Genomic DNA, 25,766 nt, shown 5'->3' on the forward strand with positions numbered 1-25,766 from the left:
TAAGTAGTAGAAGGGACAGGAATTGATCACAAGAAGGATCCTGCGGAAAATCTAAAAGCCTTGGAGAGATAAATACAGCCACCATTGGGATGACTGCACTGGACAGCAGTGAATGACAGAGTACCTGGTGACAGAGCCATGGCATTCACAAGGGTGGTGCCGGGACTCTCACGCAGGAGGACCTTTGCAGAGCAGCTTGGCTGGGAGTGAAGACTTGCGGTTTTGGAGCTGCGTTGCATAGTAACACCAACTCTCCCTTTCACTGGGTAGCCAGTCTCCTCTCTGGAATCTGATTTCAAATCCCAGGTTTGACATGGACCTGCTGTGTGACCTTGAGTAAATCACTTAACCTCTCTAAGTCTTTGTTTTCTCATCTATAAAATGGAAATTAAAATAAGTAACTATTTTGAACCCTTCTTATGTGCCAGGCCCTGGGCTGACATCTACATCAGTTACCTCAATGAATCTTCACAATATCCAAAAGACATAGATGGATTTATTATTCCCATTTTGCGGACATGAAAAGTGAGGCTCAGAAGGGAAAGCAATTTGCCCACAGTTACGTTGGAGATTTGAACCCATGCCTGCCTGGCTGCAGAGACATGCCATCAATAACATATAACGAAAGGTCATGGGGAATGGTCACAAGGTGGTCACGGGGCCCCTCCCAGCTCTGCCCCTACCCCTCGCCTGCTCTCCTCCACACGTCCCAACACATCCCCTTAATCAAGTAGGTTCTGTGATGGCCACGTCCTGTATTAGGAGCCTCCTCGGGGCCCTCCCAGGAGCTGGAGGTGACGTTCCAAGCTCCCAAGCTCTGGTGTTGTTCCTCAGGGAAAGGGCCCACCCCTACAGACCACAGGTCCCCACCCACTCCCTACAGGGGGTCTGCTGGCCTAGAGCCCACCCCTCGGGCCTCACTGACAGGCCCTATCCGTTTTGGCCGGAAGCCCCAGCCACCCAGGGCCAAGAGGACTCCTCCCACCACTGAAGAGCTCTCTGAGTGCCAGCCCTGGCCAGGGGCTGGACTTCCAGTCCATGTACCCACCCACTGGGCTTCAGAGCTAGAGTTATAAAAGTTGTATCTCTCGAGGAAGCTGGAGACAGAGGCCAAGGAGAGATTCCAAACAGCCCTATTCTTGGAGAGGTAAGGACAAGGAGGCTAACAGGCATTTCTCAAATGTTTTTTGAGCACCTACAATAATGCAGTGAAGGGGTGCGCAGATTCTTAGCACCAGACAAGCCTGGATTTGAATCCAGACTTTGCCACCTTCCACCTTTGTTACCTTGGGCAATTCATTCATCTTCTCTGAGCCTCAGTTTTGCCATCTGAAAAATGGGCCTCCTATCAATGATCCCAGACCACTGTGGTGAGGACTCAGTGATGAGATGAAACTTGTAAAGCTCTCTGCAAGTGCCTGCTACATAGTCAGGACTCAGGTACAAGTTGGGGCCGGTATGGATGATTTAAGGTGAGAGACATGAGGGCTGGAAGATGGTGTAAAATATTAAGGGCAGAAAGGGAGAAGAGATCTGACTTGGGTGAACTGACTGAAAAAAGTGCCTAAAATAGGGACTAAATACTGGTTGGATGACTAGCGGATGGATTTAAGATCAGCCTGGGAGCAAAATATGAATAGTTAATGCCATGAGCACAAATTTCCCAGTCCAAAATTCACATATGTAAACAAACAAAAAGCTTTTTATATGACTCAATTTAATCATTTTGAGCTCCTGTGCCACCAAGCAGCAAAAAAAATGGATGTTATGAAAAAAAGAAAAATAAAGAAGAAGGAAAAAAAAAAAAGGATGTTACGGATTCAAGGCAATGCCAGGATTTTCTCAAGCACTCCAGAGTAGGCTCAGCCACTTTGGGGGTCTCCTGTCCTTGCTCACGGGCAGTGTTTACCCTCTGGGTGGCTTCTTAGTGAGCATGGCATTAGGGTCTGCTCGCTTACGCTGGCACCTGCCCTGTAGTTGTCTGCATCCCAGCTGGTCCCTGCCTTGCAGGTCCAGAGGCTGCATCTCCCGGTGGCACATCCTTGCCCAACCGGACAACCCTCTGCCTGCAGGCTCTGGGGGTCCCGATTATGCCCTTTTGGCCACCTGGCAAGATTGAAGTTCAGCTAGTAGGAACCAGTACTAATGTACTGGTTGGAATATTGAAAGATTTCCCTGCTAGTCAGTAAAGAGCCGCAGCTTTGAGCTCCCTGGTACCTACTCCAGCCACTATGGTGCCTCTCATCCCCCATTCTTCCCCAAGACTCAGAAACCTCCATGGCTGAAAGAGAATACTACATTTCTTAACATCTCACAAAGTTGCCCAACCATATTAACAGATTTGGGGCACATTGCTTGCTAAGTGCTTTGCATATATTGTTGAATGTATTCCTCACAACAACCTATGTTTTTATCCCCATTTTATAGATAAGAAAACTGAGGCCGGGAGAGGTAAAGTAACTTGCTCAGGGTCACACAGCCAGGAAGTAGCACAGCCCGGATTCCAAGCCAGCCCATGTGATAAGAGAAGGGCACTCCAGAAGGAAAAGCACTAAAGTAATGAGAGGGGTTGGGGGCAGGCTGTGTTCAAGGACCAGTGGATCTGGAGCAAGGGAGGGAAAGCTGGAAGGACGGCCCTAGGAGAGGCAGAGCTGGGAGAACCTACACAATGGGCTCAGTGGGCACACAGAGGTGGCTCTGTATCCACAGGTCCTGCTGGGAAGGATGCTGCTGTTCTGGGGGTCACTGCTATGCTGGGGACTACTGCCCCAGGCTCAAGGGGAGGCCCAGCACCTGCTCTTCCTGCGAATCAGCAAGGATCAGGTGAAAACAGGTAAAAGGCATGGGCTTCAGGAGGCAGGAACTCAAGGGAGGAGGACACCACCTCCCTCCCCAAGGCTTCTCCTCTGGTCTCCCCCCAACCAGCAGCACAATTTGCCTTCCTTCTCCCAGAGCTGACCCCACCCTTTCCCTGCTCTAATACTTGCTGTGGCTCCCAAGTATCCTCAAGAGAACCTCTAAGCTCCCCATCTTGGCATTCAAGACCCTACATGTCTAGCCTCTTCCACCACCTACCCTGACCACCCCCATAGGCTTCCCAGCCCTCTTCCTTTCTTATGCTATTCCTTCTGCCTATAATGTTCTTACCTTTCCTTCTGAACATGGTGAATTCTGACTCATTCTTTAAGGCAAATCTCGAACAGTCCCTCCGTTGGGAGTTCCTCCCAATTTCCCCAGACAGGAGTCTCCTTCTTCTGGCTCCCACAGCCCTTTGGTGAAGCCTCATCTGTGTTATCCTAACATACTATCTATCTGTCTCTCTGTCTCCCTCTTGACCATCTCCTTATTGTTCATCTACCTCCTACCCCATTCACTACAGTCCAACCTCACTGATCTTTCAGTTTCATAAACTCACCGGACTCATTACTGCCTCAGGACCTTTGCACATGTGATTCCCCTGCCTATGTTGCTCTCCTCCCAGATCTTGCAGTAGTGGGTTCCTTTACTTCATTTGGTCTCAGCTCAAATGCCTCTCCTCCTCAGAGAGGCTGTCCCTGACCACACCATCTGAAGTAGCCCTTCACTCCAGTCATGCCCCAACTCACCTCCATTTTCTTTTCTTTTTTCTTTGTGGTACTTATTTCAGAAATTGCCTTGTTTGCTTATCAGAGTGCTCACTTGTTGTGTCTACCCGCTAGAATATATGCTCCAAGGGGCAAGAGCCACATCACCTGTGTGCCCTGAGCCCAGAAGAGAGCAGGCACTTCACAAGTACTTGTTGCCCAGTGACTGTCTAAATCGCTGACCCAGAGTGGGTGCTAGCGGGCATTTGTTGACTGACTGAGGGGTGAGCCCCTCACTGAGGAGGGGCTTGTGAACTCAGATATTTCAGACCTGTTCTCGGAAAACCACATCCTGGATCGCATGGCCAGGATGCCTGTGACGGGGGCCACAGGTGAAGGCGTCGCCATCCTGGACCACCTGCCCTTCATAAAAGAAGGCCTTTCCAAGAAGAGCAGTGGGCTTGACCTGTCGCTGGTCGGGAACCTTCTCTCAGGGAAGAGCCTCCCACTGCTGGCGGAGCTGCTCCAGGCCGGCGGGTGAGTCTGCGGAGGCTGCCTCTGGCCTGGCCTCCTGCCCAGGCACCGTAGTTTCCCTGAGCCATAGTGTTCTCACCTGTCTAGGGGAGCGCCGGCCGGTGGGAAGGCCTGGGTGTCCTTACAGGTCCTCCACAGCATGGGAAGTGCTCGGCAAGTGCATTTTTATTGGTCTACACCTCCCCCAAGCTGCCCAAAAATCTCCAAGGAACAAAGCAGGGTCTAAACAGGAATCTCGGCCTGGTAGCCCTCTAGCCCTCCACATTCGGCCTACCCCTGGGCATTGTAGACTTCACACTGTTTTTAAAAATATTTTAATGAATTGTCAACACTTTAAAATGAAGAGGGGCTAAATCAAAATCGGATTGCATTAGTTTGCTAGGACTGCCGCGGCAAAGTACCACAGACTGAACGGCTTCAACATCATACATGTACCGTCTTGGTTCTGGAGGCCGGAGGTCCAAGAGGAAGGCTTCAGCAGGGCTGCCTCCTTTTAATTACTGTGAGGGCGAATCTTTTCCATGCCTCTGCCCTAGCTTTGGGCGGTCTGCTGCCGACTGCAGTAAGCGCAAGGTGAACCACCAGCTTATATTATAAAACTCTGGGCTCCTCCTCTCAGCTCAGAGACATGCTGGGACTTGAGGCCACTGAGGAGAGAAAAGGTTCATGTCCTCCGTCCCAGGGGCTCACCAGGATAGACGGTCCCTGACTGGATGGCAGTGGGATCCAGGGGCACCAGCCGTCTTGCTTTCTCTGACTTACACCTTCTCTTTTACAGAATGTTTATGCCTGAATTCAAACAAGTGAAATGTGCAGAGACAGCTCCTCTGCTGTATTCTCCCCATTTTGTAGAGAGTGATACTGAGGCCCAGAGAAGGCAAGGGACCTGCCAAGGTCTTCAAGTCCTGGAGGCTGGAACTAGAGCCCAGTGTTCTGCAGCTGGGCTGGGGAACAGGGAAGGGGATGTCCCAAAGCTGCCCCCACCCCTCTGGGGTCTGCCCCTATTCAAGCCAACCCAGACACACAAACTCACAGAGCCACAGCGGTCTTACCGGGCCACACCAACACCCTCCATACCTATTCCAGGTTGATCATAGAAGATGCCAAAGGACCTGAGGTCACCCTGCAAATCCTGAGCAACAGCCTGCTGCAGGTCACACTGCGATGCAAACTGTACTTTTCGCTCCAGGAGTGAGTACACTGGGTGCTCCCTCCCCACCTCCCTCAGTGCCAGGCACCCTATCCCTCACTGCCATGACTCATGTGGCAGCCGAGCTGGGTTAGCAGAAGCCTCTGCCTGTGTCTCCACAAGGCTCATAAGAATCCTTCCTACTTGGGCATGTTTCAAAGCCATTTTAACAGATGGGGAGACTGAGGCATGGAGTGGGAGAGGGACCTGCCCAGGATCACACAATGAGTCAGCAGCAAAGGCTGAGATAAAACTCTCTGGCTTCCATGACAGAGGAAACGTGCCACATCTAAATAAAAGGCAGATGCACTAATGGGATGACCTGAGGAGGGTCTGGTTTAAGCCCACCCTGGAGCCTGGCACACCTAGATCCAATCCCACTTACTATCTAGGCGACTTGAACAAGGGCATCTGTTCCCTGAGCCTCAATTTCCTCATCTATAAAATGGGTCCCCTACTGCACTTGGCTACTGCCAGTCTGAGAGTCTGGATCACTCACTAAACTGTGGATGACTATGCCAATCTGGGGTTGCAGAAACAACAGCCAAACAGAGAGAGTGATATGGATGGTGTGTGCACATGAAGCAGGGATATTCTTAAAGGTCTTTTAGGAATATGTTCACTCCTGTTTTTCTTGGAAAATGTAGCTTTTTCCGTCTAGCCTCCCTTTTTAATAGAGAGGTACAAAGAAATATATCTTTGACAGAGATGTGGACACAGAGAAGTATTTCTCTGCTGTACAATAAACATATCACCCTCGTAACAATGTACAGTAAAAATGCAACTTGACCCTTGGCCTGAGGGGGACTGTAGCAAACTGGGGAGCATGTGGCCCATCTCAAGGTCAAGTCATTGCCACCCTGGGAGGATCTTGGCCTAGTGTTGTCAGATCTTTCAAAGTTTTCCAAAGTGTAAACTCTGTATTTTTAACAAATTCTCCTAGTTTTTTATTTGAGCCCTATAGGCAACTGCAGGCCACTAACCTGTGACTTCTGGCCTCAACCTTGGGCTGTGGCTTGGAGCCTGCCTAGACATGCTGCCCCTATAGGATCCTGCGGTTCAGAATCATCAAGAACATCCGCATTGGGGTACGGCTGGAACAGATGGAGAATAAGACCAAAGTGGCCTTCGAGGAGTGCCACACCCCACCAGGATACCTGAGCATCAAGGTTTTGGAGCAGTAAGCACCTGCCCTCATGTGCCCTTCCACTGGGCAGGGACAGGTGCCAGGCCTTCCCGCACGGCTCCTGCTGCTCAGCCCCTCACTAAGGCTGCCCCTCCCCAGCCTAGTTGTCTAGAATTACCAAGGATGTCAGGGCAGGGTCATCTCCAAGGCCATAAGCTGCATACACCATCCTTCAGCATCTCCTGCCTCCATATGGAATATCATGGCTAAGAGCATGCATCTACTTAGGTCAGATTTCGACTTGGCCACTTCCCAATACTGCAGCCCTAACCAAGCTGTTTGACTTCCAGAAACCTCAGTAAAACAGGATCACTCACAGAACCCAGCCAGCATGGGATGGTTGTAGGGGATAGATGAGCTAACCCATGTCACTCACTTAGTACAAAACCTGCCATGTAAGGCAGCCACTGTTTATGATTCTTATATTTACCAGAACAAAAGCCACCTCCTCCAGGAAGCCTTCCATGACTTCCACTGCCAGGTGTGGTCTCTTCCAGAGACCTTTATCAGAGAAAAAAATAAAGAGACAGAGGCAGAGAGGCAAGGTCAGGAAGAAAATAAAGAAGAGCAGAGGAAAGTTAGGGAGAAAGCAAGAAGACAAGGAGAAAAAAAAAAAAAAAACAGAAAAAAAGGCGGTAAAGAGGAGAGACACCAGGTGGGGAAGGAAGCAGCCCCTCTGAACTTCCATGTCACACAGGCCCATCCCCCTCTGCCCTGCCCTAGATTCCCATTACTGCCTCAGTCTCCCCTTCCATGTGTGTCAGACCCCACCTGCTCTCCCCTGCCCCAGGATGGACTCCCTCCTGGTGAACAAAGCTCTGGAGCTGGTGACAGGCGTCTTGGACAAGGAGTTGCCCTTCCTCCTGCAGAAGATAGTGAGTTGCTCATTACCCCCTGCCCCCTGGGAGACGGGGATGGCCCAGAAGGAGAGCCCCTCGAACTGACCCCAACCCCGACGCGGACCCCCGTCATGCCTTCCTTCCAGGTGTGCCCTCTGGCCACGACTCTCCTCAACTCGCTGCTGGAAAGCCTGTTGTACGTCACTCTGCGTATGTAGCTCCTGCCAAGGAAGGGACTTATCTGCTGTCCCTACTGTGTGCCAGGAACTGGCCTAGGCTCTGGGGATGATGGGAAACAAAAGAGACAAAACCTGCTCACAGGGAGCCTATTTTCTAGTTGGGGAGAAAAAGGGCAATACACCTTATGACTTTGGTAAGTTATTTTCACACCCCCAAGTCTCCGTTTCCCAATCTGTAAAATGGGATTAATCATGGGCCCGCAGAGTGGACTGTTGCAATAATACATACAACCTGGCACAAAGTTATTGCTCAATAAATGTTGCTACAAGAAGCACAGGCCCAGCCCACGAGGCACTTAAAGCTAAGCAGAGAGAATGAATTTCTCCCTGCTTTGCTCTCTCCCCATGAGGCTGAGCCCAGTTTCATTTCCTCACTGTAGCCCCACACACCTCGGGCCCAGAAGACTTCCAGTACCATGTGACCACCACAGAGCTCACGGAGGAGGCCATCCTGATGAAAGTCCAGGTGAGCCAGGGCAGACCCTCCAGGGGCATGTGCTGGTCGGGAGCAGGTGGGCAAGAGAGGAGGGGAGGTGCAAAGGGGAAAATGAGACATAGAGAGGAGGGGGAGGAGGAGGAGCAAGCAAAGGAGGCAGTAGGCAAAAGACGAGGAGAGAAAGAAAAAGAAGGGAGGAAAAAGGGAAGACCGGGCAGGAGAGCAGGAGAGGCCCCATGGCCACGTGTCCTGTGAGCAAGGGTCAGACGCCAGCAAAAGGGCAGGTGTGGTAATGCAGGAGCTGCAGGACCACATCTGACCCCCAGCTGGACAGGACCCTTCGGATGGGGAAACTGAGGCCCAGAAAAGGGATGAGGCTGGCTGCCCAACTCCCATCCACTGCTCCTTCCCCATCCCCATGGAATGGTAGGAGGTGGGTCAGGAGGATGGGAAGGATTTGATTGGATAGGAGGAGGTGCTGTTAACAAAGGTGCAGAAAAGGGAACAGAGTCAAAAAGGGAGAAAACAAGAAAAGGTCCTTGTGGGTTCAAAACCCAGCTCCACCGCTCACCATGTGCAGGATCCTGAGTAAGTCACTCCACCCCTCCGGGCCTCAGTTTCCTCATTTGACAAATAGTGACAATAATAATCCCCTCTCCTGGCGCTGAAGCGAGGGTGAAAGCAGATTGTTCACATAAATGTTCAGCACTGGGCCTAGCACATAGTGAACCCTGGACATGTTAGCTGTAACCAACTGTTGGCCAGAGAGGCTGTTCCCACTGAATTTCTCCTTCCTCTTTCATTTCTCTGAAGCTTATAACCCCCTGTGGCCCAGGCCAAAGATCCCTAAGGTCTGACCACCTGGCCCGGCAGCCGCTCCCAAAATTAGCCCAAGGCAGCATGGCAGACCTGGCCTTTTGGCTGGAAACCTACAATGACATCCTGTCCTGCCTCTATGCCAGCAAGGAGATCCATGTGGACCCTCAGGACCCCATGGTGAGTGTTTGGGAAGAGGAGTACATAACCTTGTTGCTCTGTTTTCCACAAGGGGAAGCCAAAGCCCAGGCTGGCAGAAGTGCCTTTCTAGGTGGGCCTAGGTAAGTCACTCCCCTCTCTGGACTTCACCTGGAGAACTCCCATTCAGACTTCAGAACACAGCAAGAAGTCCCCTCCTCTGCAAAGACTTCCTTGAACACCCAGGCTCCTTTGTTGTTCCACACTTTGTAAAACTTATCCGTTCATTTATCCCATAAATATTTATTGGAGTCCTACTGTGTGTGAGGTCCTATACACAAAATGTTCAGTCTTGTGGGGGAATAGAAATCGAACAAGAAAGCAGTCCAATAAATAAAATAATTTATATTATTTATAATAAGCAGAGCAATGGATCAGCAAATGACTGGTGGAAATGAGAGGGCTACCCTGGATGCTGTAGTCAGTGAAGACATCTCTGAGGAGGTGGCCTGAATGGGAAGGGCAAGTTCCTGGTGTCGGGGAGGGAGAAATCCAGAGACATCACTGCTCAAAAACCCCCAGCAGCTCCTCATCACAATCTGAATAAAATCCAATCTCCTCTCTGCATCTCCTAGGCAATCTTGCTCTTGCTTACCTCTCCAGCTCTGTCTTCTCACCCATTACGCTCCAGCCACACAGGTTGAGCTGGTGCCCACCTCAGGGCCTTTGCACATGCTGGTCTCTCTGCCTGGAACACTCCACATTACTGGTGTCAGTGTAAATGTCATCTCCACAGAGAGACCCTCCTTGACATCTAAATGTCTAAAGTATCCAGATTATCTAAAATAGTGAAAGTATCTCTCTTTCTCCCTTTCTTTCTTTCCTCTACCTCTTTCCATTCTTCTTTTTTCTTTTTATTAAGGTATCATTGATACACAATCTTCAGCTCAGGTTTCACATGAGCAACATTGTGGTTACTACATTCCCCCTATTATCAAGTCCCCACCACATATCCCATTACAGTCACTGCCCATCAGCATAGTAAGATGCTATAGAGTCACTACTTGTCTTCTCTGTGCTATACTTCCTTCCCCGTGCCCTCCTCCCCCACATTATGTGTGCTGATCATAATGTCCCTTAATCCCCTAATCCCTCCCTTCCCACCCACCCTGCCCAGTCCCTTTCCCTTTGGTGACTGTTAGTTCATTCTTGGGTTCTGTGAGTCTGCTGCTGTTTTGTTCCTTCAGTTTTTTCTTTGTTCTTATACTCCACAAATGAGTGAAATCATTCGGCACTTGTCTTTCTCCACCTGGCTTATTTCACTGAGCATAATACCCTCTAGCTCCATCCATGTTGTTGCAAATGGTAGGATTTGTTTTCTTCTTATGGCTGAATAATATTCCATTGTGTGTATGTACCACTTCTTTATCCATTCATCTACTGATGGACACTTAGGTTGCTTCCATATCTTGGCTATTGTAAATAGTGCTGTGATAAACACAGGGGTACATATGTCATTTTGAATCTGTGATTCTGGTCTCTTAGGGTAAATTCCTAGAAGTGGAATTCCTGGATCAAATGGTATTTCTATTTTTAGTTTTTTGAGGAACCTCCATACTGCTTTCCACAATGGTTGAACTAATTTACATTCCCACTAGCAGTGTCAGAGGGTTCCCCTTTCTCTACATTCTCGCCAGCATTTGTTGTTGTTTGTCTTTTGGATGTTGGCCATACTAACTGGTGTGAGGTGATACCTCATTGTGGTTTTAATTGCATTTCTTTGATGATTGGCAATTTCATGTGCCTGTTGGCCATCTGAATTTCTTCTTTGGAGAGGTGTCTGTTCAGATCCTCTGCCCATGTTTTAATTGAGTTATTTGCTTTTTGGCTGTTGAAGCACATAAGCTCTTTATATACTTTGGATGTCAACCTCTTATCGGATCTGTCATTTATGAATATATTCTCATCTCTTTCTATTCTTTAAGTCCTTCAAAACATAGATCACACCATATGTATGTGTATGAGTAAAGTTATATATGCCAAGTTATATATATATACACACACACATATATACATGCATGTATATTTGCATATATTTATTTAACTTCACATGTTCACTGTCTCCCCCATTTTGAGGACAGGGACTGTGAACACTATACTATGTGAAGGGCACATATCAGTAAACATTGAAATGAAATCCTAAAACCCACATCTAGAAGAGATCTAATGTTATTGCTACATTTTTAACATAGGAAACAAGGTCCAGAGAGTGAAAATGACTTTCCCAAGGTCACCCAGCAGGTGTGATCAGGACTGAAGCCAGGTCTCCTGCCTCTTCATGCTGTTCCCTCCTTCCAACATGGGTGTGACAGCTCTGAGACAGAAGTAAACTCTGAATTCCATGTCTATATAAATTCTTGCACCAGTGGGCAAGGGTATATGTGCAAGGGTCTTCTTTGTAGTTTCACTTGTTATAGGGTGAAAAATAAAGTTAACATAGGTGTCCATCGTAAGGAAGGTTATGCCCATACAAGGCAGAATACTATACAGCTGTTAAGAAAGAAGGGATTGTTCTACACATACTGATGTTGAGAGGAACAAACAAGATGCAGGACCACAGGGTTAGAGGGTTTCCATCTATTCACGCTGTGTGTGTGGGAAACTGTCCATCACAATATACTCCAGAATGTCAACAGTGGTTACTCCCAAGAATAGGATTTAGAAGAAACAGGAAAGAAGTGTGGATGGACTTTTACTCTTTACATCATACATTTTTGTAGTGTTTTTTTACAATGATGTCTGATTTTCAAAAATCAGTAGAGCATAGATAGATGGATAGAAATGTGATAAAGTCAGTATACGAAAATGTTAATGAAAGAACTTAGGTGATGCACATACATGTTCTCTATCAAATTCTTTCAACTTTGCTGCATGTGTGGAAATTTTCAAAATACAATGTTAAGGGAAAAAGCATTGAAATAATACAAACTCAACCCTTCCAGATAAATTATGGTGAGAAACCAGGCAAATGGCTCCTCACATGCTGAGACTGATGGTTGTGCAGGTGGTACATTCAGTTGGGGACAGTTACATCGCTTTGAACCCCACTGAGTCTGCCCCCCCCAAAACTGCTCATAACATGTCTGTCTATAGGATCCTAAAGGCTCGCACACATTTTGCCCTTTTTCCAGGCCGCCGACCTCATTCAGCTGTTGTCAATGAGAGAGCAGGAGCGCAGACCCCAGGTGCGTGTGTTCCCAGCTCCTCCTCCAGCACCCTGGCCAGGATCTCAGGAAAGATTTTGGGACAGGGGGCACGATCAGGCCAGATGGACATTCCATTTGCCCAAAATATTCCACTGTGGACTCCAAAAATCTGTGTTTCTGCTTCACAGGTGTTGTGAGGATTAAAGGAGATGCTTTAAGTAAGGCATTTAGCTCATTACCCCACCCAGGTGGCCATGGCCCTGGGACTGTCATTATCATTCACTACTGAACAAGACCCCAACCTGCTAAGGCATGCCGACTGAGGCAGACAGATGTGCACAGAGTAGATAACAGTGAGCAGTGACCATGTGCCAGGTCCCCCAACCTATGTCGACATATTCCTTGGAAACCCTGCACTTTCACACCTTTTTAAATGTGGGGTGTTCTTTCCATATGAGGTTTTTTAACATTTTTATATGAGGCTCAGCAAAGTGAAATCACTTGCCCAAGCTTATATTGCTCAGTAAATGGCAGAACCAGTCACCTGGACTCCAAAATCCAGACTCAATGTCCTCTCTCCAAAGGCTCTTATAATATAGCACCTAGTAAATAAGCAACAATAACAACACCCACAATAGATAACAGTAACGTTACTGGGTGCTGGGTTCTATTTAAGCATTTTACATAAATGAACTCATTTAATCCCCACAAAAACCTTATGGAGTAAAAAATTATCCCCATTTTACAAGTATGAAAACTGAGACACAGAGAGGTTAAGAAAGTTGTCTCAAGAGACACAGCTTGCAAATGGTGAGGCTAGGATTCTGGCTCCAAAATCTATGCTCATACCTGCTATGCATGCTGAGGAGAAAGAGCATGTGACCTCACCCCCAAAGGAGCTCAGAGAGGGTAAATGATCTTCTCAAGGTCATGCAGCAGGTTGCTGCATAGCTAGAATGAAAACTCAGGCACAGTCTTATTCTCATTCCTCCAAGCTGGGGACTGAGGAGCACCATCTTCTATCCCTGCCTGCACCTTTTCTGCTTTAACCTCATTCAGACTTCTAATCAGTCCAAAGGGAATGTGGGACTGACCATCAGCACCCCTGACCCTCCCACTGTCCACCTTGATGGCTATATGACCAAGGTCATCCAGCAGGGCTCCCTGGTGCTGCTGGGGCCCAGCAACACCTCCTCCGTCTCGGTTTCCTGGGTGAGTAAGCCTTTACGTTTTTTGTTCCCCAGGGGCCCTCGGTCCACTTGAGGGCCACTCTAGGGCCACCTGACTGAGGCAGCTGGACAAGGGACAGTGGCAAACTGAGCTCTGTGTCATCCGCACTGAAGAACTGCACCTGTTGTTAGAACCTTAAAATACTTTAACACCTGCTCCCCTAAGTTCAGTCCCCAGTGCTCCCCAAAGACCTCCTCAGCAACTAAAGGGATTTGCCTCTGGCCCCCTCTGCTCAGGGCCCTCACAGGGTCCTTGTTAGGTCTTCAGACTGTTTCCCTTAGACACGGCTGCATCAAAAGCCCTTGTCCACAAACCTGGGAGGAAGATCAGAGAAACCGTTCCTGGAGGACCTAAGCGTGTGTGTGTTCTCCAGTCCCCAAGAGAGAGGTGACCCAAGCTAGAGAGGGTTCCACCCTGGGAGGAATTCTGGGGAACTACAGCTCCCCCAGAGTTTCAACGTCTCTATTCTGAGACCTCCTTGGGATTCTTATTTCCCATTCCACAGACCTTGAAATTGGGAAGGTGTGTAAGATAAGGGAGGCAGACAGAAGGGTTGTCCCACCATAGGGGAGCCCAGCTATATCTAGTGTGTGCAAGAGAATCCTAGTTGGTGTGATTCTGTGCCCAAGAAATCAGTCTTCTCTGGCTGGAGGTAAAAAGTCCTGTTTCAGGTTTATAAGGTGATGTGAATGACGGAGGCCCAGACAACCCCTTCAAAACCAGGTTTTCCCTCCACGGAGCTGAGCGCCCCCCATAGGCAGCTGCAACCTCCCTTGCCCTCCAGGAGCACCCAGCAACCACCAGTGCCCTCTCCCATGGCAACACCCACATGCCAGCCAGCAGCGGGGGCACGGGGAGAAGCCTGGGGAGAGCGGCCAGCCTTGGACAAGTGTTCATGGAAGGTGGGGGTGAGGGAATTTCCCTGGCCTGGCCGGAGCATGAATTCCTCTCCTGTTGTGACCTAATTTCAACTCTTCATAGAAACTCCTTTCAACAGCTATGTTTTCCTCAAGAAATCAGAAATTAAAACTCCAGTTCATTCCCAACAGGTAATGTTTTTTGATTTCGGATGTTCAGAAAGAAATAAGATGGCTGACCAAGCAAAAGATGGGGGAGAGGGAGCATGGTTAAGGGGTGCAAGTTTCCAGGCCTGCTGTCAGTTAGACAGCCAGTTAGGGGAGGGAGGGAGGGACACGTGTTGTGACTCGAAGCTCATGGAGCGCTGCACTCCCAAACAGTGGCTGTCACCTAAAAGGGTGATTGCTCTCTTTTCTCCAGTAGCACCACAGTCACCCTGGGCACCTACCCTGCTGGCCTGGCAAAGCAGGTGAGTCACTCCTTACCCTTGGCCTCCCCAAGGTCCAGAAGGACCCCCCAGTGGGCCCAAAATGGGCTCTGGGTCACTGACATTAAAGGCTGAAAGCCTCACTCCCTTTCCATCACTGACCTCGTCATCCCACTGGGGCAGGGGGAGCCCCCAGAACTAAAATTTGTCTATTTCATTCTTTTGTACACTTAAATACCTCTGAGAACCTACTATGTGCCCAGCCTTGTCTTATAGGTACTTGGAATTTGTCAGTGAACAAAACAAAGGTTCCTGCCTTCATGGAACCCACATTCTAGCAGAGAGAGGTCAGATAATAAACACAGCAAATTAGGTAAATTATGTAGTATGTAAGCAGGTGATAACGCTGTGGAAAAAGTAAAGGAGGGGACAGGGGATCGGGAGTGCAGGTGAGGCTAATATTAAAAAGGAAGTGCCAAGGCTGAGTGTCCCCTCTGTGAGTGTCCTCACCCGTGGGCTTCCCAGAATGGCATCCTAAGCCACCTTGCCGCCTGCACCCATACATGGCAGTGCAGAGTTTCTGCCGCGGGGGGACTGGTCTGGGCCCTCCCCACCCCTGGGGCACAGGCCCCACCATTAATGAGTCCATGGGGTGGAGAAACCTTGTCTCTTTCCCCAGGGCCTGTTCTTGCTCCTACACTGAAGAGCTTTTCGCTGCCCCTGCCTGTCTGAGGGAAGCCCCATAAAGTAATGCCCCTTGTTCCCTACCCTGGGGACACTGCACCACCCTCCACTTCTACAGGACTGTAAGCCCATGCTCTAGCCCTAATGGGAAAGCTGCAAAATGGCAAAACAAATCTAGGGGCTAAATGAGAACATGTACTGGGAAACATTTCAAGATTATCATCCCCATTATATCAGGTCTTGCTACAATCTTACTTGCATAGAATCCCAGGCTTGAGAGGTCCTAAAGAGCACCTTCCCGGATCAGGAATCCCTTCTGTGACGTCCTCAGAGGACTGTCATACAGGCCAGGGCTGCCATGTCGGTTTGACAGGTCATGCACTATATAAGTCACCCACATCAATGACAGTACAGGTATGAATGTGTTTATGACAGGCCCCCAACAGGTGGGGTAGAGTGTCTTGAAGAAAGGGAGTCTTTTTCCAATCTGTCCAAACAGGTTGGGGCAGCCCTGATTAAGAACTCTTGAACATCCTTGGTGACAGGGGGCTTGCTCTCTTAAGGAGACAGTTCTGCCCCCTTACCAGGCAGCTCTTAGCAGTGGAGAATCCTCCTTACACTGAGCCCGAGTTGGTCCCTGTAAAGCTCTGGCCCTGGGGTTTCCTCTGGCCCTACCAGTGTCCTCTTTTCCTGGCTGCCCTGCAGACAGGAAGATAGTCATTGTGACCTGGGTGGGGGCAACTCTTTCTCAGGCTCCTCATCTTTCCCCAGTCCCTTCGCTAATCTGCTCACCTGGCTCCAATGCCCTTTAAAACTGGACGCCCCCGGACTTCTCATCTGTGGGCACCTATTCCCATGGTCAGAATCTGCCAAGCCAGCTGAAGTGGCCTTCCTGTTCCTCTTTTATCTGTTGCAGGAAATATATCTGAAGGCCCTTCTCTTAAAGCTTCTAAGGAGGTCATTTTTGCCATATCACAACGGTGAGCCCGCACTGGGTTTCTCTTCATGCCCACAAACCACCTGTCTTGGAGCAGCATCAACTGTGTCCTCCACACGGGCAGCTGGCTTCCGCCCTGCCCCCTGGGGTTAGGAACTGCTCCAGAGCAAGACAGAAGGAGGCAGGGTAGAAACCCTGAAATCTGAGGTGTGTCAGTGAGGGGGAGGGAAGGGGCTATGTGTGCCCTCCTGTTCTTCACCCAGGCAGCTCAGGTATGTATGGGGCGAGTGGCCAGGAAGGGTTTCTCAGGGGAGGGGGAGGTTAGCAGTAAGGAAAGTGAGAACAGGAAGGGCCCTCAAAGGTGGTGGAACCCACAGCTTATGACTCCAGTGTTTGCAGGCCCAGGTGGGTAAGTAACATAACCAAAGCAGCAGCCTGGGTGGGGCCTTCGGCAGACGTGCCTGGCCTTAAGTGGGCAGCTAACACGCAGCTCAGTCAGTGTTGGCAGCAGGGCAGGTATTTTTATCTTTGAGAGATGCCAGAGAGTTGAGCTTTTTGAGACATCACTCCCATTAGTAATAAATTCAAACTCTTCCAAAACACCACTCCCTTAGTCTGAGCTCCCTATACAGTGTGAGCGCACATGAGGCTGTAGATCCTCAGATAACAGAGCACAGGGAGCTTTTTGGGAGGTGGTCCCAGGAAGCTGGAGGTGTGCGGGGAGTGAGTCCTGCCAGCCAAGCTCCTCTGCCCCATAGAGCCCACCACTTCCCTTGCCTCATGCCTCCCCTACCTCAGCCTGTGTAACAGCCGCCATCTGCCCACATGATGATTATTTGGTCAGGCCTGTGTTCCTGACCAGATGGCGAGATACTGGAGGGCAGGGACCCTCATCTTTGTTTTTCATGAGGAGACACTCAGGGAGTCCATGTAGGATAAACAGCTCAGACCTCACTCACCTCTGAGAAATCACCTGGCTCAGCCTCGCTGTCTTTCAGATGGGCCCAGAAAAGTTAAGTGACTTACCCAAGGTCATATGGGAAGTCTCTGGCAGAGCTGACCACAGAACCCTGGCTTCTTGTTTCCTGGTCAGGGGCTTTTCTGTTTTCCAACTCAAGGACTCATGTTAGGACTGCACAGTGAGGCTAGAGAAGCAGGCAGGAGCTCTAATGCTGGCCAGGCTGAAATGTGTGGCATCTGTTCTATGGCCTGTGGTAGCCAGGACTGTTATGGGCATGAAGCAAGCAAATTTATATTTGAGAATGGGGGCCAACTGGAGGTGGGGGACAGTCCAGCAAGGCAGCCAGAGAGAGTTCATGCAGGCAAGGGTGCAACCTGCCTTGAATGAAGGGAAGGATTAGGGAGAAAATATCCCACCCTTGCCAGTGCCTACCAGGAGCAGCTAATTCAGCAAGTGTTTCTTAGATGGTGGACCATTAAGAGCCACGGTGAGGCCCAGGAAGCCTATATAGTCCTTCAGGGTCTAGACACCCAGGCCAGTGTATTGCACAACACCAGTGAGTGCTGTTCACACTGATGTCCTGTCTAAAGCTCCCCCATGCAGAGAAAAAGAGCAGGGACAAAGGCACTGAGGGAATACAGGAGGACCACCTGCAAGAAGCAGCTTTAGGGTGAGAGAATTGGCAGGGAAGAGAGTCACAAAGCCTGTGCTGCAGGCAGAGTCACCTGGTCCCAACATGGCAAGAAGACTGAAATGGGGAGGGATCCGGATGCTGGGAGCTGGACGTCTGGTGAGGAGGCTTCTGCAGACCGGAGGACAGATGGAACACCATCCCACCCACCCAAGTGGGCCAGAACAGCACATTAGGCTAGCAAAGGGGTGTCAGGCCCTCCCCTGAGCCCATAGTGATGATGGGGCCATGGCGTAGGGTGAGGGCTGGTCAGCGCAAAGGAGGCGCCCAGGCTAGGCCTGCAAGGTCAAATCTCAGAAACTCGGTTTCCTGAAAATCAACTGGCCAAATGGTTAACTCTTTGAAACTCAATTTGCAAAATGATAAATTCTCCAAGTTTATACCACATTTACCAAAAATTTACTCTAAGGACTGTTTTTTATATGAGTAGTATATTCATGAATATTTTCTTTCTTTGATATATTTCATGGATATTTTCTTATTAATATAACCAAATTTCTAGTGTTTTAAAGATGATTTTTATCACTTCTTTCTAATCCTTTTCTGAGGTATTCTGTTTCTGCCAACATTTTAGTTTTATTAGGAACACATTGTGTTTTCAGTCATTTCCCTCAATTAAACAAGAATAAAATTCATTAATAGTTTCCCAGGAAACCTTCAACAAATTGAGCATTGCTTAAAATGCTGTTTAGAAAAGTGTTTTTATGAAAAGGGTTCATAGTTACTGAATATACTGGAGGAGAAATTCCCTTAAGATAGGTTTTTAATAATAGGTAAAGTAGCTGTTTAGAGACCTGGCTTTCGGGACTGGGGCAGCCTGGTGGGGAATGGAGAGGGGGTCCCCTAGGGAAGAGGAGGGAGGAGGGGGACACACCTAGTCCCCTCCCTGTTCTGGGCAGTGGAGCAGCCAGGTGTCAGCTGGTCTGGCCCCACGCTGCCCCCACCCTGCAACCACAGACACCGCTGCCTACCCCTCTCACAGAGCTGCTCAGAGAACAAGACCTCCTGCTGCCCAACATCAAGGGCATCTCCTTTGGCCAGGCCCGAATGGAGCCCTCCGAGGTAAATGCTGGGAAAGGAGCTCATTGAGACACACGTGGGGGGTCAGAGCTAGAAGAAGGGCCCTGGACTCTGCCAGTGCCTCGTCCCCACACTGCAGAGGCGGAGCTGAGGCTCGGGCAGAGAAGCACTCCCCATGGCATGCCCTTTACCTCCCTTATTTCACCATCTCCTCACTACCATTCTGGATGTGCTGCCCTATTTATGGAAGAGGAAACTGAGGCTCTGAGGGGCTCCATGAGTCCCTCAGTGAGCCAGACCCTAGGCTAAAGGAGAGGGTCAGTGCCTTACACAGGTGATCTTTACAATTAGCTCCATGAAGTTGTGCTATTATTTTTCCCATTTGACAAGGAGGTAGTAAAGCTCAGAGAGGCAGGACAGCAGAGCCAGGATTCCAAGAGGGTTTCACCTGACTTCAAAGCCTGTATCCTTAATGCAGACAACTTGCCACCGTAGAACTTGGCGTGTCCTGAACCAGAACAGGGCTGTTGCCTCTGGTATCTGTGAACTATCTGTGAACTACCAGGGGCTGGGAACCAGAGCCAGCCCTACGCTGGCTAACATGCCAGGGAAGTAAGTTGCAGCCAGAGACCAGAGGGCAGAGGAAGCCATCAGAGGGAGCTCAGAGGTGCTGCAGGGGGTCTGCAGCTCCTGGAGTCATCCTGCCCCCCCAGCCCTCTCCCCTTCCCTCTGCAGGACGAACCTGGGAAGCAGCTGATGGGCGGTCAGCGGGAAGACGCAGAGCGTAGAGAGGCCCTTCATTTCTTTCTTCATTCCCACTCTGAACCAACAGCACAGGGAGGGACTATAGGGGAGAGGCAGAGAGAGAGAGAATCAGACAGAACCTCCTGGCTGTGTGGCCTCAGGCAAGCCACTGCCCCTCTCTCAGCCTGTTGCCTCCGTCTGAAAAATGAAGATAAAAATAGTTCTCCCCATGAGCTAGAAGTGAGGGTTCCCCCCACAAACACAAGGAACTGTTAGGACCACTGCTTTTGCCTGGCCCTACTCTAGCATTTGACAGGATGTGGCCACCATCCCAGACATAAAGTTTGAGCTTCAGGACCCTCAGCTGATACCCAGTCCTGGACCCAGAACTCCCAGTTCCCAGTCCTGACATCCAGGAAACACTAGAAACCTGCTTTCAAGAAACCCAAGTTACTGTACAGAAGGAGGTGGGAGGAGACAACAGCTTTTTGTCTCATGAAACCCCGACTCCTGGCCTGTGCTATGCCTCCACCTCACCCCAAAGTGATTCAGCCCACGGAGGCCCTAGTAGGAGGGCTCAGCCCAGGGGGACCCTAACAGGTCAGGGCTAGAAGAGCCACTACTGGTAACACGTGGGCTGCAGCTGCTCCAGAAATGATACCACGAATCCTGGCAAGGTGGCCTGGTAGGGCAGGGGCCCCTCTACATTTTTGAAGGCCAGAAAGAGCAAAATCAAGGCACAGCCCCAGCAACTGTCTCAGATAGAGGCAAGTGGGGAGAGGGAGGGTGGGCTCCTTGCCTCACTCGCTGATTCACCTCTAGGCTGCCTCGCACTATTATGCCTGTTACGTATTACACACCTCCAGGGGGTACTGCTCATACCATAGTTCACATGGTGACACCACCTGGGGTTGAGCAGTACACAACCTACACATCTTTATGTGACTGCCCTGATTTCTTTTTCATTCACTATCACACATTCATTCAGTCAACATATGTCACTGGCTGCTCTGGGCCTGGCCCTGTACTGGGTGATGCTGGGACAAAAAGATGAGTTTAGACCCAATCCCTGAACCCTCCAGGAGGTCGGTCCCATGCTGGTGGGGAAAATAGGTGCAGGAGCAGATGGATTCCAGCAGCATGGCTGGGTCTAGCAAAGGTTGGGGCACTGCGAGTGGGACCATGTGGAAGGCTCTCGCTGGGTGGGAGGTCTACTTCAGGGAGACACCAGCAGGACAAACCCCAGGGCATCAGAAACATTAGAGGACACTTGATAAGTAGGCTTCCAGGAAGAGCTCCAAAGACTGGTCTGTTCCTTCCCTCTCAAACATTCCCTAGGCCATCCTTCGCCTCCACTCTATCCCTGGTTCCGTTGGTCCCTGACTCTGCCTTCTTGCCAAAAGGGGAAGGTGTGTCCTTAGGACACACGCAACTCCTCTCGGATGTGCAGGGGTGAGAGCGGGCTTTATGGGCGGCAAGGATGAATGCTTCCTGCTTCTATCTGCAGGATTACCTGCTGCTGACTGTTCCTGAGGAATAAGTGGTTCTTACTGAGGGCCAGTCCCTCCCCTCAGCCACAAGCGCTCTGGATCCTTGAGAGTCCAAGAATGGCGGCAGTCACAGTGGAAAATCTCATTTGCAATAAAGATGATTCTTGCTTGAGAAGGACTCTGGTTCTGAGTGTGCTAAGGGGTTCTGGGAGGTGGCAAGGCTGGCCTGAAATGTTTAAAGGAAGGTTTTTCTTCCTGAAGTTTCTGTTTGCCCCTGGCTCCTCAGAGAGGTTTTCTGAATTTTGTATTCAGTGTCTCAGGGAGGAGAGTGTCCTCAAAATATGGAGAAAGGGCTTGAGCCTGAAAAGCCCAGGCCTGAAAGGATGGGGTGTGGCAAGAGCACTGGGAAGCTACACACACAGGAAAGGTTCTCTGGACAGGGAGGAAGTGCAGGGGGCAGTTTTGGGGTCCCTAAGAAACAAGGAACCACAGGAGCCCAGAGATATTTGGGAGGTCCTGTGTGCAGAGGAAAGGGGCTAAGGGAAGCAACCAGACTCTCAAGTGGGGAGCTGGGTTCAGGTGGGTGATGGTGAGAAAGCTGCATCTCAGAGCTCCCTGGCACCAAAGGTGTGGCAGGCAGCAGAGTGATTTTCATGTGCCCAAGAGCAGTGCCACTGAGGGAGGCCAGGAGCCTCCCTCCCCAATGATATCCCAGTTCCACGTAGCCCAGGCAGGGCAGGGCAGTGAGCAGAGTAAGGCCGGGCACCAGAGGGCTTTGCGGTCAGAAATATAAACAGCTCCATGGTTGCCAAGTGTGAAGAGATGGCAAAGCAGCCAGATGCCCCCCCCAACCCCTGGGCACCTGCCAAAGCCCACAGCAGTTAGGCCTGGACCCAGAAAAACACAGATGAGGAACTCTGGATTGTGATAAAAGCCCCACCACAGGCAAGATGGAAGCTCATAATAGTCTCTGTTTTGGAAATGAACAAACAGTTGACAGCCCATTAACCTCCCTGGCTTCCGGACACTGGAGTTGTAGGCGAGGTCCTCCCGGAGGCCAGTGCTCTGCCAGGAAGCCAAAACCAGGGTGGGTGCCTCGCACGTTTGACGCAGGGGCCCTGTCCTGTAGTAGGAGGTTGAAGCCCAGAGCAAACCACACTGTGGATTCTCTACCTGACGCCCTGACCTGTTTCACCAATGTGAACCACAAGCAAAAAAGTTCTCAACAGAGATCTTCGGGCGGGAGGGCAGGACCACCCTGACTTAGGCCCTTGGAGTGTCTATATGACACACCTCAGATAAGGTGAAGCTGGGAGATACCACCCCAGAGGAGGGCTGGATCCATACCCAAGCTCAGAATTTTCCTACCTGTGTGTAAGTGCATTGCCTGCTGTATGGTAGACATTGGGGACAAAATGATTAAATGGGGACCTCCTCAGGACCTTGAAGAAAGCTAGGCGGGCCTTGGCTTGCTCCACGGCAGCAATGGCCTGTCCAGGCAAGAAAGAACCTTTCCCACCAGACAGGGAAGACCCTCATTCCCTGCCCATGATTTTAACAGGTGCATTTCACTTTACAGTCCACAGATACTCACATCTATCATCCCACTGGATCCATACAGTACTGTCGGGTGGTGCCTGCTAGGGTGTGCAATTACCCAAATTCACCAGGCAGGGTAGCCCACACCACTTCTAATGTTGTGAATCAGGACGCTGGCTGCAAAGACCATCCTCTTCCTCCCTCCACCCCATATAGCCTCTCTCTGCTCCCGTTCTACTCCCCAGGCCTCTAAGCTCAGCTGGGGAGCGAACAGCCCTCCCACTCACCTGCTCAGCTGGCCTCACTCCTGAAGGTCGTCTTAAGGAAATACACCTTTAAGAGGTGGCTTTCATAGTTTTCAAGGCTAATGATCCATTTCTTTAAATAAAAGCTCACAAAAGAACCTGATACATAACACAGATGACAAGAATGTTGCTCTGGTTAGAATGAGGCTGAGGGCTGGTGCTCTGCCCCTCTAGTCCCACCTCCTGAGCCCCCGAGTGGGCACCTCTGAGGAAGCTCTGTGCTCCATGGAGCTAAGGCACTGAGTTACCCAGGAGGGCCCCAGCCCATGAGCCATCAAGAGCCTAGCAGCGGAGCACTGAGGGAAGTAAACCCAGGATCGATTTGACAAGTGGAATAATAACTTAAAGGATGGGGGGGCAATTCATCAGAAGAGAGAAAGGGGCCTAAAAGGAGGAGCACTATTTCCCACCCCAGCAAGGCACCACCATCCTCACCTAAGGGCTCTAGCTCTCTGATTCCTCTACACCTCGCCCAGAGCCTAGTCAGATCCTGTGGCCCTACTTTCGAGATAGCTCTCAAACCCACCAGCAATACCACACTGGATAAGGCCTCCATCACATCTCACCTGAACTATTCCAACTGCCTTCTCCCTAGTCTCTCTGCTTCCACTCTGCCCCTCCAGTCTAAACATCACGTAGCAGCCAGAGTAGGCTCTTCAAACACATAAACTAAATTATGTCACTTCCTGGTTAAAACCCTCCAATGGCTTCCCATCCAACTCAGAAGTCCTCACCATAGCCCACCAGGTTCTACCTGAACTGGGCCCAGGCTGGCTCTCCAGTCCTCTCTCCGCTCCCCTTCCCCACTCAGTCATACTGGCCTGCAAGTTGTTCAAACACATCAGGATCTTCCTTACTGCAGGCTTGCACAAGCCATTCCCTTTCCCTCTTCCCTCCACTCTGCATGATTTTATCCTAAAATCAACTTAGAAACCACCTCATCTAAGAGGTCCCGTACGACTCCCATCTCAATTCTTTTGAAACACTTAGCACAATTTATCATCAGCTTATTGAATGATCTGTTTACTTGTTCTGTGTCTGTCTCTCTGACTACAAGTCATGAGGGGAGAGACCATGGCTCCTTGATGCATTGTAAGTGCTCAATAAATATGAAAGAAATACATGAACGAATGAATGGATGGATGGATGGATGCATGTAAGAGAAGCAAGAAAGGAATGTGAGCCTATTTGACAGCCAGAGAAACAGGCTCAAAGAAGCTAGCATATTCATTTGTTCATTTATTTGTTCACAATGGGTAGCCACTGGGGCAAAGCAGCAGAAGACGTTCAGAGGGAAAGCACAAACCTCTCAGCAACTGGCCCCTTTGGGAATGAGTGAAAAGCTCCCCTTGGCATAGACTTACTCACCTTTCACTTACAAAACAGAGATCACGGCCCTGACACTGGGTAGTGACATTTGTGGGGCAATTGGGTGGAAAAGGACCAGAGCCAAAACAGAGACACCTGCAAACATGTCTTAAACAGTTAGCCTTTTGAAACCTCTTAAGCATTTGTGACAAGGTATATTCACATGTACAGCTGGAGTAGAGGGTGTCGAGAAAACTCTACCCTCCCATTGAAAATAAAATCTTCAGAGTGATGTTAAAATGTCTCATACCTTCCTTCATTCTGTCAAAAAGTACTGCAAAGGATCCACTTTTTGGTGAATGTAGCCAAAAGAAACAAAATCAAAAAACCTATATTTTCTCGTTGCAAACAAGGTATAAATAGTTGTCAAAATCTAGGTAAAATCTAGGGAAATAGTATAAAATCTGAAAGAAAGGTAAGAAAAAAAAATGAAAATAGCCGATTCAATATTAGATAGTGACAATGATAATAATCATAATAAATTATAGAATACTAACATATGGTAAATATGGTGCCAATCACTTGACATATTCATCTCATTTAAACCTAGGTCTGTCTGGCCCCAAAGTCTGTGCACAGAAATTTTGCCTCTTCCCAAAACACTGATTCTCCACCTTTGATGTATCACAAAGCCCACTGAAAATCTCACAAAATATACGTATCCTAAGAAATGGAAATTGACCCAAATTTTACAAGCGACTTAAGAGTGTTCCGAGACACAAGTTCCCTGCAGAATTCCCCTGTGAATTCCTGTTATTGGCAAAAATCTGAGATTGATTACACCAGAGAAGAAAACTGAGGCAGGAGTGCTGGACATAATCACTGACTTCCAGGGGACTAGATAGACACAGACAAGCATATACACAGATGAAAGCATAAAAGTATATACAGGTGTGTGTATGTCACTAAGGAAACACCTATGAAAGTCCAAGTCCTGATGCCTGTCACCAGGTCACCCACAGTTCAGCCGGGCCTATTGAGACATCTTTATGCAGAGGCTTATCATCTGCAATTGTGATCCCAGCCCGTCCTTGGCCGGTCCTGAAAGGGCCCTCTCTTTCAAGAGTCAACAGGTCAAATCACTTAGAGTTTAGGAATAAGCAGGCCCTTGTACCCAGCCAGATATGCTACCCTGCATGAAACAGCTTCATGTAGATCCTAGATTAGCAGAATTCAATGGCTGACCCACCTTCTAAGGCTGAAGGAGATAAAGACAAAGAAGTGGGAGGCCCCAAGGGTCATCAGGGGCTGCATCCCGGATGTGCCCTTTCCCAACCTCTAGAACTGGATTCATTCTGTGGGTCCAGAGAACAATGGGAGGCACCAAAATCAAGGGCCACGCCCACCAACAGGTGTCACAGATTTT

At 49.6% G+C, this 25,766-nt stretch overlaps 1 protein-coding gene across 1 annotated transcript; it reads left to right on the top strand.

The window, feature by feature from the left end:
• Window positions 1-2,716: 2,716 nt before the first annotated feature.
• Window positions 2,717-21,341, top strand: LOC118920309 (uncharacterized). Its single transcript, XM_036900954.2, has 15 exons — window positions 2,717-2,833; window positions 3,884-4,100; window positions 5,184-5,288; window positions 6,335-6,466; window positions 7,263-7,347; window positions 7,458-7,521; window positions 7,931-8,016; window positions 8,800-8,982; window positions 12,132-12,185; window positions 13,206-13,358; window positions 14,358-14,425; window positions 14,655-14,703; window positions 16,262-16,325; window positions 18,917-18,996; window positions 21,206-21,341. Exons 1-15 carry the CDS (start codon window positions 2,725-2,727, stop codon window positions 21,236-21,238), a joined length of 1,482 nt encoding a protein of 493 aa, XP_036756849.2. The 5' UTR covers window positions 2,717-2,724; the 3' UTR covers window positions 21,239-21,341.
• The last annotated feature ends 4,425 nt before the right edge of the window (window positions 21,342-25,766 follow it).

Source organism: Manis pentadactyla, chromosome 5 (assembly GCF_030020395.1).
Source record: "Manis pentadactyla isolate mManPen7 chromosome 5, mManPen7.hap1, whole genome shotgun sequence".
NCBI classification, from domain to species: Eukaryota; Metazoa; Chordata; class Mammalia; order Pholidota; family Manidae; genus Manis; species Manis pentadactyla.